This window comes from Thunnus albacares, chromosome 3 (assembly GCF_914725855.1).
Source record: "Thunnus albacares chromosome 3, fThuAlb1.1, whole genome shotgun sequence".
Taxonomy (NCBI): domain Eukaryota; kingdom Metazoa; phylum Chordata; class Actinopteri; order Scombriformes; family Scombridae; genus Thunnus; species Thunnus albacares.
In genome coordinates, this window is record NC_058108.1 from 34,224,874 (window position 1) to 34,237,419 (window position 12,546).

At 40.6% G+C, this 12,546-nt stretch overlaps 1 protein-coding gene across 1 annotated transcript in view; it reads left to right on the top strand.

Annotated features, from left to right (window-relative positions):
* The window catches only part of npepps (aminopeptidase puromycin sensitive), a 28,449-nt gene that overhangs the window by 3,744 nt on the left and 12,159 nt on the right, over positions 1-12,546 (top strand). The window contains exons 2-9 of the mRNA XM_044340315.1: positions 1,797-1,881; positions 1,997-2,074; positions 2,250-2,371; positions 5,376-5,483; positions 9,300-9,500; positions 10,670-10,766; positions 10,863-10,896; positions 12,064-12,178. Coding sequence (XP_044196250.1) covers positions 1,797-1,881; positions 1,997-2,074; positions 2,250-2,371; positions 5,376-5,483; positions 9,300-9,500; positions 10,670-10,766; positions 10,863-10,896; positions 12,064-12,178 — 840 coding nt within the window. The remainder of the gene's footprint in view (positions 1-1,796; positions 1,882-1,996; positions 2,075-2,249; positions 2,372-5,375; positions 5,484-9,299; positions 9,501-10,669; positions 10,767-10,862; positions 10,897-12,063; positions 12,179-12,546) is intronic.

Here is a 12,546-nt window from a genome sequence, read left to right on the forward strand (position 1 = left end):
CGGTAATTACAAAATCCTCATTTCAGCAGGAGCTGGTTTTGTTTTTTTTAATGGCTGTGTGTTTGCTAGGAAGTGAAACTTTTTCCACCAGAGTGACAGATTGCTTCAGTAATACCCTGTTTACCTGCGGTTTGTAGAAAGCTTTGGTAACATACAATGGAGTGGAAGAAACCTGAGCAATGTGGCAATTTGCCACTCGCCCGGCATGTTTCATAATTACTGGCTCTCTGTCGCTGTGTCAGCCTCCGACAGCGTCTCAAACAGCAGCGCTGCCACAAACCATGAATGTCACTAGAGCCTCTTTCACACTTAGTTCCTGGTAGATTACTGGCGTAACCTTTCAGGCACCGCTAGTGATCTTCACTATTCACACATGCAGCTACATATCCGTCTCGTGCCTTTTCACACGTGTCACGGCAGTGCTGGGATAGATGGTTGAGTGCGTAGCAGAGTATGAAGATAGTGATGTAATGTTACAGTTGTACAGTTGAAATGCTGTAGCTACATTTAGAGATGTTTCCGGCGGAGCGGCATGTCCATCCGCCGAGCCCCCGTTAATCAGCAGGAGTGACAAGTGAATTTTAAATCCTTAATTACAAACCCGTTTGCAGTCTCTCTTTTTCCATGGATGTGACACCCGGCGTCTCTGTTCTCCGTATGCCTGCTCACCAAAACTGTGCTCTGCGCTCCGTAAGAGTAGTTAACATTATTGATGTGATATTAAAGATAATAATGATGAAAAGAACAGAACAGGATGCTCTGATATTGTCGCACCAAGACACACAGACTTCAGATTGAAGATTTTGAAGGTGGCTCAGCGTCTGACGGAGCTTTGGATGATTGATACGGCTTCATCAGACAGACGTAACCTCCTTCCCTGCTGTGTTACTGCTTTCATTCACTGGTATTTTCCCTGAAATGTCACCAGGTCTTGAGGTGGCTTACTTATGACCCCATGCAGGAAATGTTCCTGAACATTTCAAGTGTCTCTGGAAAAACTGCACCGCATCCATGTGTGAGACTGTGTTTGGCCCTCAATAAGTTGGACAATCAGTTTTTACACATCACATGTCAGAGGCTCCGTAGTTAGTTTTCTTTTCTTTGTTTGTCTTTTCATACCTCAACAGATTCTTTATCAGTGACTAGTTTTGCCCTTCGGCCTCTGTAACCCTGACCCTAACCCCCTAACCATAACCCTAACCCTAACCCTAACCTCCTAACCATAACCCTAACCCTAACACCCTAACCCTAACACCCTAACCATAACCCTAACCCTAACCTCCTAACCATAACCCTAACCCTTACCCCCTAACCCTAACCCCCTAACCATAACCCTAACCCTTACCCCCTAACCCTAACCCCCTAACCATAACCCTAACCCTAACCCTAACCTCCTAACCATAACCCTAACCCTAACCTCCTAACCATAACCCTAACCCTTACCCCCTAACCCTAACCCCCTGACCATAACCCTAACCCTTACCCCCTAACCCTAACCCCCTAACCATAACCCTAACCCTTACCCCCTAACCCTAACCTCCTAACCATAACCCTAACCCTTACCCCCTAACCCTAACCCTCTAACCATAACCCTAACCCTAACCCCCTAACCCCCTAACCCTAGCTGGTAGCTTCTTTCCTGCACCTGTTAAAAGAAATACAAAACAAAAACTCTGGTTTATTTGCATACTCATCATCATGTCCTTCATGTTCCTGGACAGACTTGGATTCAGAATCATAACACGGCAAAGATTATCAAAGTATAAGTTGTGCTGTTTTTATGTCAATATTTACAGGTTACACAAGCCACAAATCAGATTGTGATGAACTGTGCTGACATCGACATCATTACAGCTTCTTTTGCACCGGAGGGAGGAGAAGGTGAGTGTCAGCTTTTCCGCCTTTTTTTCCCCCTCTTTTTATTAAAAAAAAAAATTGTCATAAATGGAAAATTGTTGCTCTCGTCTGATCTCATCTTTTATTTTTTTCTGTCCAGAAATTAATGCTACAGGATTCAACTATCAAAATGAGGATGAGAAAGTCACCCTGTCATTTCCTAGCGCTCTACAGAAAGGTAAGAAGGGACTCGATGTCACTCTGCTGTTGCTTGTCCCTGCTTTTTTTTTTTTTTTTTTTTTTTTTTTTTTAAACCACTTTTCTATCACTGTTGCTTTTGAAAAATAACAAATTTTCCCCCCTTGGTCATGGCTGAACGAACAGTGCAACTCTCTCTGTGCACGCCTCCCCAGGCTCTGGCACGTTGAAGATAGACTTTGTGGGTGAGCTGAACGACAAAATGAAAGGATTCTATAGAAGTAAATATACAACTCCGGGTGGAGAGATCCGCTACGCTGCAGTCACACAGTTTGAGGTGAGTCGATGGCCTGGGGTGGGGAGGGGTAGGGTGGGGTGGGGGGGGGGGGGATTGCTTAACCCAATACTTGCCTGGGTTGCAACGTTAGGAGGATGTGACGGTCATGTGAATGTTGTTGTTTTTCCAGAATTGTCCCAAAGATTAGGCAATAGCTCATATTTCACTCTATATGCTTTTGAAAAAAAAAATGCTGTTTACATGTGTTTCTGGAAAAGAAAGTTCAATCCAGGTCAGTCTAGACTGGACACCGTCACCTGCAGGATATAAACCAGCTGTGTGCATGTAAAAGTCATCAATCACATGCGTTCCCTATCTTTTTTTGCACTTTTTTTTTTTTTAAAAATAAGTTGTAGGTCAAGGTTCGTTTCTCTCCATTAATCCTTCCAGCACACACACACACACAGAAAGAGAGAAGAGTGAGTCAGTGACCAGAAAAGTGAACAGAAAAAAAAACTTTGTTTTGGCTGTCTTTCATTGTGGTTGACACTTCTCAGCAACACTCAGGTACTGGCTTCACACAGATTTCATGTGACAGACTGGTTACCTCACGTACAGATGACCTACTTTAGTTAGAAATCAGTATATTGTTGTTATTGGTGTTACAGTCCAAGTTCAAGGTAATAACCACACAATTAGACCATAAAAATTACATAATTATTGCTCAGCTTTGTTTTCAGAATCATATTGCGTCCTTTAGAGCAGGACAAAAATATTTTATGGCCTCGTACTGCTCGCGCTAAAATTTGTTTTCAAACCTATAGTTGGTTTGCTCTGGTCCAAACCAGTGGTTGTTGGTAAGTTTGATGCGTTTTCCGACTTGGTTTCGGTTTCCTTTCACACAGAAACAAAAAACAAGAGAAGCAAAATGCAGAAGCTCATTTGCATCCCAGTATGCAAAGCTCCCCCGGCTACAGGAGCCACCGAGCTCAAACTCATTTTCAAACATGCGCTTTTTTTAGTCCAGTTGAATCGGTTTCTGTTTTGTTTTCCCCCTTGGTACGATTAGTTTCAGCAGATCTGAACACAGTAATCACACTCAGGTGTTGACCAGGACAACCTCACCAAGACGCTGTAGAGGAGGAGGTCTCGGTCCGGTCCCGAACTAACATGATCCGACCTCTATCGCACTCATCTACCAATTCAGAACACATTTGGCTCTGATAATTCAGTTAAATCCCACCAAGAGATGGTCTGAAATCCATTTATATGACACAGACCTTCCTACAAGCTGAGCAGGAAGTTTGTATTGTCTTAATAGAAACTCTCTTCACCAAATATCATAAGATTTCCCAGATATCCTAATATATACAAAGCAAAACACAATAAATGCCGTGCATCACAGGACAGCAATCACGGTAATGCAATGTGTTAATTATTTCTTTTCCTAGTGCTGCTGTAGCATTACATAACAGTTTTAAGGTGATGATCTCGAATCTTTGTCAATATCTGTTAAGGAAGGTGTTTTTCGCCATGGCTAACTTCTCCTTGAGCTGTCACAACACAGATGGTAACACAGGAGGGAAGAAGATCAATTATGTACAAACTGGCAGAGGCAAAATAAATAGAACTGATTATTATTTTGCGTCAGGTGATCAAAATATCTCTTTTTTTTAAAAAAAATGTAAGTTGTGTCCACGACACAATCAACTGGAAGGCACCGAACATGACAAAGCAAATGTGAAAGTGTTTAAAAAAGAAAAAAAAAAAAGAGTGGGATCAGTTGTAACGCAGCAGGAAATGCATCATGGTGGCACAATCAGTGTCTGTCAGACAAAATCTAGATAAGATAAAAAATTACCGGTATGATTTTTTTTTTTTTTTTTAAAGAAAGACACTCAGAGGGCTGTGAGTGAAGGAAGTGATGAGTAATCTGATTACAACAGCAGGAGTTTTAAAATGAGTAATAACTCATTTATGACTTTTGAACTTGCCCCGACACTGATGATAATCAGCTCAGTAACGGCTTCTCTTATTAGTCACTAGCTCACACTCACACATGTCCCCGTCCCCCCCCCCCTCCTCAAGTCTTCTTAGTAGATAAAATCGTCTGGTCCCAGTCCATTTACTTAAATGGAATGCTACAAATACCACAGCTACGTTCGATGCTTTCAGTAAATCAGCTTTGAAAAACATTCTTGCAGGGCATTACCTGGCACAGACAGAAACACTGGACTCCTGCTCCTACTGCGAGTGAAGGAGTCTGGTGGCAGCTCACACAACTAAATGAAATGTCTAAAAAAAACAGACAATAAAAGTGTGGTTGGTGTAAATCTGAGTCGGCCACCCGAATAATTGCTATACATGGAAACCACAGCGACATAATGTGAACACGGTCGCCTCCCTACATGCGTAGAAAGACCAAAAAATCTTGTTTATAAGACAACAGACCTCCTCATCAGTCTAAAGAGGAGGTGTCTTTATCATTCGTTCAGCTTTTCTTACTATTTTTTTCTTTTTTTGTGTAGTTCTATTTATAAAATGATAAGTTGATTAATCGCTTAGTTTCCAACTACTTTGATAATCAATCATTTTGAGTCATTTTTAAAGAAAAAACAACGTCTTAAATGGGAATATTTTCTTGTTTATTTAGTCGTCTATGACGGCAAACTGAACATGTTGGTCGGGACAAAACAAGATACTTAAGAACGTCGTCTTGGGCTTTTAGAAACAGTGATCGACATTTCTCACCATTTTCTGACTTTTTATACTGAACAACTTCATCATCTGCAGCCCTGGTTGTATCCAGTCTGCGAACAGCCTCCCGCGGTCTTCTCTACCTGCTCATCTGAGCGCCAGCGTGTGTTTAGCGATCGTAGTTGCTCACAGATACGTGGCGGAGACGCCACGCTGAAGATGCGCTTTGATGATGGACTTTGAACTGCAGTTCACCTCAGCTGGATCCAAACACAGTCTGGACTCATCTTGATTCAATACACAGCGTCTCACTTTGTGTCCTGTCTCTGTCTGTCCCCCCCCTCCCCCCCCCCCCTTCCTCCTCTAGGCCACGGACGCTCGCAGAGCTTTCCCCTGTTGGGATGAGCCAGCTATCAAAGCCACCTTTGACATCGCTCTGATAGTTCCCAAGGACCGAGTAGCCTTGTCAAATATGGTATGTGTCATATTCTCACTCCTCCCTCTGAGAAACTCTAAACCCCGGACAGCCTGGGTCACATTCTGAGGCCAAGTTTTGTTTTTTTTGGTGTGTGTGTGTGTGTGTGTGTGTGTGTGTGTGTGTGTGTGTGTGTGTGTGTGTGTGTGTGTGTGTGTGTGTGTGTGTGTGTGTGTGTGTGTGTTTTCCTTCTTTTCTAGCGTAGCTTGCATATCAGACAGTCGCTGCACATTCTACCTCTGGCTAATGTTGTGTTAAACTACATGTGAAATGTAACTGCTGTTGGTCACATCTTGTGTTTTGTTTTCAGTGATTTTAAAGGGATAGTTTGGATTTTTTGTAAGGGTGGTAGAATGAGGTGGTTATGTATATTCAGTGTATTACGGTCGGCATGCTCCCAGTTTGGAGAAGCAGGCACAGAAGCAAAGCAGTGTACAGCTGTGGACGAGGTCGGCAGAAAAACATATTATAGTCGTCTAAAAAAAGGCCCAACTAAAAAAAAAAAAAATCAATATCAGTTTAAGTGTACACTATATTTAGAATATCTTCACCACTTTACCCGCTGCCAGACAGCCCTTTACTGTCCTTTGGCACTTCATTTTCTCAACTGCAGAACTCCTGTAATCTTACTGTATTACGCTGCAGAACAGCTAATCTGCGGCGTGATACAGTGTGCAGCATGTGTAGGATATATATATATATATATATATATATATATATATATATATATATATAGAGAGAGAGAGAGAGATGGAGAGAGAGAATAATTATATAAAACTATGGATAATCTCATACAACCCCACTTCAAAAAATCCAAACTATCCCCTTAACTGAAGGCGTTTGCAGCAAAATTGCATCAGAAAACATCATCTGGCTTAGATTATTTCTAACAACACCACCCCTCCAGGCTAACATGGTTCATCTGGGCGCTGACCAAGTTAAATTTGGGTGTTTCTGATGACTAAGTATGAGTTTGTCGGTCTTTAATAATGTGTTTTGTTTTTTTGTTTTTTTTTAATATCAAATAGAGACTTGACGAGACAGCTTCATTGTGCATAATGTTTGTTCAGGCTGTTTTTCCACATTTCACACGTTCACATCTCACTTTCCGCTGAAAGCGGAAAGTTTGTGTGAGCTCACCTTTTTTTAAATCTGATTTTTAACACGTGTAACGGTTACCAGCAGGATGTTTGTGACATCACAGCTATTTCGGAGAACATCGGTCATGGTCATCGATCATGAAACTTACACAAGTGTGATGTGGAAACCTGAAGCTTCCTGTGCATGAATGGACTTTTTAAAGTCTAGTGGTTTGGAAATGAGCAATATCGCAGATACATAGAGCTAATCCACACAAACTAATTGTACTTGTGTGTGGAAAAACTCTGTCAGACACACATTATTTTTCCAAGGAGAGTATTTTTATGTCTTAAAACATGTCTGGAGGGACTCTTTAAAGACAAATTACCAATGATTATGGAAAATAACCCTAGTTAATAATAGAAATAGTGATGTGTAATAGATGAATTGCAGTCCAGCAGGACTTGTGCTCTGCCATAGGCTGATGCCAGTCCAGCTCTTGACCTTTTGTGTGCACATACTGGTTGAAATGTATTTTTCTCAGCAAGTATACTGTGACCTTTTAAAGTCCAGCGCAAGACAATGCAGCTTTTAGCTTGACTGTGTACACAGATGCAGGTCAGTGGTTTACACTTTGGTTCAAATATTGAAAGATATCTCAACAACTGCAGGCCTGATCGTCGTCAGTGACAACATTGATACTAAATTGATGTGTGGCGATGTTGTAGATTTTTCATATTGTCAACAATTCCCATGAAAAGACCAAAACCAACAATGAACTCATCTCCTAACAGGTATTGTGTGTGTGTGTGTATCTAAAGCCTGATATATCTTATTCCTCTGTGTCGCAGACCTCTGCTGTTGAAAGAAAACTATTAAAAACACATCAGTGAGTCGCGCTGTTGCACTGGGTGACACGCTCCTTCATCACTGTGAACATACACCACCAGAAATACTCACTAGAGAACCAAAGGTGTATTCATCCGCTGCTGAAAAGAGTCCCAAACCAATTTCCTCCTGTTTGGTAAAAAGTACAGCAGCCAGCTTTTTTTTTTTTTTTTTTAGGAAATTAAGGAAAATGAGACAATATATTTGTGAGCTTTTAAAGATTTGTGTTATCAATAAGCAGTGGTGGTTTTGGAGCTTAGAACAACAGACAGTAGGGAAGTCAGAAAGTATTGACAGACGGACTAACACATTGTTGGTTTTCGTCTTTTCATGGGATTCGTTGTTGGAAAAAATATCAGCCTTATCCTTTAATGGATGATTCAGATTCCTGAGGATGGATCCTAATAATCTTTGTTCTGACGCCACCATCACCAAGTTGTTAAACGCCAAACACTAATAGGAAGAAGAGCTGCAACGATTAGTCGATTAATCAATTAGTCAGTTGGCAGAAAATTAATCTGCAACTATTTTGATAATTGATTTAATAGTTTCAGTCATTTTTCAAGTAAAAATACCAAACATTTGATGGTTCCAGCCTCTCAAATGTGAAAATGTTATTTTTCTTTTTCATATGAGAACTAATTGAATATCTAAACATTTTAGACTGTTAGTCATTGTTAGTACAAAGACATCACTGTCTTTTTTTAACATTTCGTAGACTAAACAATTATTTGATTAATCAAGAAATGAATCAGCAGATTAATTGATAATTAAAATAATTGTTAGAATACCAGCATCTCTCCAGAGGATGAACTGTTTTGAATTTAAAGAGGTACTGCACACTTAAAAGTGTTTTTTGAGCTGTAAATTAAATTATACGGCTGTATTGTGATAAATGCTGTGATGCTGGTGTTGATATTAACATTGACACTCAATTTAAAATGGGTTGAAAATTTCTCAACAGGCCAACTACTGTTTTAAATCAGCCCCTGCAAGACCAACACTGACAGAGTCAACTGTTTGGATCTTATCTACGTCATGAAATTTATATAAGAAAAGAATGTTAACGGCTACGCACTGACACAAACACACCGGAGAGCCTCTCGTAGCAGAACCGCTAGCTCAGCTACAACAAAGGTACCACACAGAAACTTTTACAAAGGACCGTGAATGTGCTTCTAGTGATGGTCAAAGCTGCAGCGGACTCTTTGTTTTTTTCCAGTGTGGACACGGAGAGTCTGACAGCAGCTGCTGATGGCTGGTTAGCTCTGACTACCACCTTTTTAACATCGCTGTGGCTGTTCATGCTACACTGAGCGGTGGTCAGTCGATGTCACCTTACTTCCTGTGTCGCACGCTACGCAGCCATGAGGTCAAGACCCTTACAGTCATTGTCCAGTCCTCTTCTGCTTTTTTAAAATATGCTGGAAGGGGAGGTTGCAAAATTTGGGTGTGTGGTTACTCTTTAATGACCTCATGACCTTTGCTCTAACACGACCATCAGAACAAACTTGAATTTTTTTACCTCCACAGCCGGTAAAGCTTTTAGAATAACAAAATCATCTGTGTGTTGTTTGTTCTACTTCCAGGCACCACACTCGTGTAATGAATATTTCAGCCTCTAACAGCTGCCGGTAGTGTTTCAGACTTTTAGTCTGTTTATGTTAGACAACATCACTCTTAGCCTTATAAAAAATGTATAAAGGTTTGGAGTCGAAAGCTTTTTCTCTTGACCAATGATCTGCTGTGAAATCATGGCATTGTCCCAACATGAACAGCTCAGCTGAATGCTTTTTTGTTTTTAGTTTTCCGTTTCCTTATCATGTGTCACATTTCTTTCCTGTCCAGAATGTCATTGATCGAAAGCCATATCCAGATGATGAAAACCTCGTGGAAGTGAAGTTTGCCACCACACCCATCATGTCCACATACCTTGTAGCTTTTGTCATCGGTGAATATGACTTTGTGGAGAATCAATCATCAGATGGTGTAACGGTACGCGTCTACACGCCCGTCGGGAAGGCAGAACAAGGGAAGTTTGCTCTGGAGGTGAGCGTGTTGGGTTTTTTTTTTGGGGGGGGGGGGTTTCTTCACATTTTCAGGGCAGGAAACCACTGTTGACACTGACCACAGACCTGGATTAAAGGTAGAGTCAGTCATTCTGGAGAAAGATTGTTGATATTTGAACTTAACACCCAAACAAACACACCCCTCCCTTCATGCACCTTCAGAAGCTCCGCCCCCCAAATTCATGGACGCACTTTGCCATGGCAACAACCAAAATAGAAATACGACAGAATCAACAGTGATACGTCAGCTGTAGAGTCACCTCTGTTCCTCTCACACATTATCATGAGCAGGGGAAACAAGATTCGTCTCATGTGAGCACAACAGTCCACCCGCACTCTCACTCCCGCTTCTCACTCGACCTGCGATTAGCGTCTCCGTCCGCAGAAGCAGCCGTCTGTCGCACAAATTTACTGAACCAAAATAGGTTGCTTACCGGTTCCATGGCAAGAAATCAACAGTGTTTGTATTTATTGATTCATTTATATGGTTAATAAGTTCAAAACACACATATTGCGGGATATTTGTATGATGTAAACAGCTGCCAAAACGTGAGAGGTGTCCGTGAGACTGTCTCAGATTCAGTGTGGATTGATACGTTTAATAAAATGGAAGCGTATCTTTACCGTGAGAAAACACTTTCCATGTGAATTGGCCACAGCGTCTCTCTCTCTCCCTCGCAACTCAACCGTTGCTGGAGACGAGAGACAGACAGCTGCTCTGATGACTTCCCCCTGTCCTGTGCACAAACACCCCCTGTTGCTAATTAGCTTCTGAATCATTATGTTTACATGCCCATTTGCAGAGCCAGTGCTGCGTATGGACACTGGATTTTTTTTCAGCGCACAGACAGAACAGAGCTAGCGGACCGTGAGGAGATATTCACTGAATTTCACAAAAAGTGTTTTGGATTAGAATCGCTGACTCTACCTTTTAAGAAATGTTACTGAAGTAGTGATTGAATGCACAGAAAACAGACATATTTACCAGTATTTGTGCGATGATGAATTTCAACCTGAATACTTTCTCTGCTTGATCTATTTTGTCTCAATAAGTCTGATTGAATAGACTTTGTCCTGATATTTTAAGACTGACAGACCTCAAATAAGAAGATTGAAGTTTTTAAATGCTCTTTTCTTTTTTTTTTGCAGGTTGCAACTAAGACCTTACCTTTCTACAAAGACTACTTCAGTGTTCCTTATCCGTTGCCTAAAATTGATCTCATAGCTATTGCTGATTTTGCTGCTGGTCAGTAGTTGTCAAATCCTCATTCTGAAATCTGAGACATTTCCACTGAAAATGTTTCAAGTGAAAGTGAAATATGTGCTGCTTCCTCCCTTCTAGGTGCCATGGAAAACTGGGGCCTTGTTACTTACAGGTAAATATGAGCTGCTCTGTCTTACTGCATTTAAAACCATCATCTTTTTTTTTTTTTTCAATTTAACAAAACTGGAAAAACAAACTTCATTAATGCATTAATGGCTGAGGTGAAACGACCCTTTCACGACTGAGGCCAGACACAAATTAATTTATGTAACCATTTATTTGGAGTTTTCAAAATGAACAAAGTTATATTGGCATATTGGCAACAAAACAAAATATTTTAAGTTGAATGCTGGAGCATGGGTGAAGAGCCCAAGACAAATTTCCCAAATAAAGTTCATCTTGAATCTTGAATCTTTAATGTTGAAGTGAAAAACTATGGTTTATTACAACGTGGGTTTTGGTGTCATAGCTCTGGCCATCAGTTCAGTTAGTTATAACATTGTACTCATCAAGGTAATTGCTGAGGTTGTAAAGAAGCCAACAATTTATGCCAATTTATCAACCACTTGAAAGTGTGTCAACCTGTAATGTCGCTAAAAATCCCTCATGGCAACTGGAAAACTGTGAGTTTGCACAAGTACGACAAGTATGATTGGTCAAGGTTGAACCAGGTCTGATGGTTGTTTGTAACGAACAGTTTTTGCAATCATTTGTTTCTCTTCTGAATTAGTTTGACTAACTGGGGGTTTAAAACCTGTCTGATTACCTGCTTGTGTTTGTTGACCTATTTTTAGTGATGTTGTCATTTTACAAGATCCTAGCTATTACTTTATGTTCAGTGTTATCAAAACCACCTGAACCGATCACCAGACCTTCACAAATAAAACCCAAGTTGTATTAAATCATAGTTTTCATTTAAATTTTATTACACACATTTTAACTGTGGTTGTGGAGTTCGTTGAAGTCTCATAAAACAGCTTATTTCTTCTTTTCTGAAAAATACTTGTTGCAGTTGTGTGTTTCTAGTTTAACCGACACTGATGACTTTTTAATTGCTCTGTAGTTTATTGGATGTGCTGCCACCTGTTTGGTATTCAGTTGGCATGTGATTTGCGTACAGCAGCGGGCTCCATTCCTCTACCATTTGCAGCCATCTGGTTGTAGTTTTTTTTTTTTTTTTTTTTAATAAACAGCCCAGCAGCTGATGAAGGGAAACCTGCAGGAAGTGTCGACCTTCAGCCGTCTTTGTATTTTAACTCCAGTTTCTGTGGCGTTGCAGGGAGACAGCTCTGCTAATCGACCCGAAGAACTCCTGCTCGTCCTCCAGGCAGTGGGTGGCGCTGGTGGTGGGACACGAACTCGCCCACCAGTGGTTTGGAAACTTGGTCACCATGGTAACCAGCCATAAACCCTATCAGCTATTTGTAACACAAAATACTTTCAGTCAGCCCTATACTTGTACACCTTGTGAGCCACACTGAAAAAAATATTAATAGTAACAAAATAGGAAGAGTCTTTTAAAAAAAACTGTAGCACTAACTGAAAGATAGTTTGTTAAAGTGACAAAAAAAAGAGGAAATGAAAGACATTTGATAATAGAGAAACCATTCACCCAGCAGCTCTGGATGTTGGAAAGTAAGAACATACATAATTTCTAAACTAAAAGGATCGATTTCCAAAATTTTATACATCCATTATGTGGGGAAAAAAAACATTGTTTGCAGTGAAATGTACTGAAATGCATATAAAATATCTCCAAAAT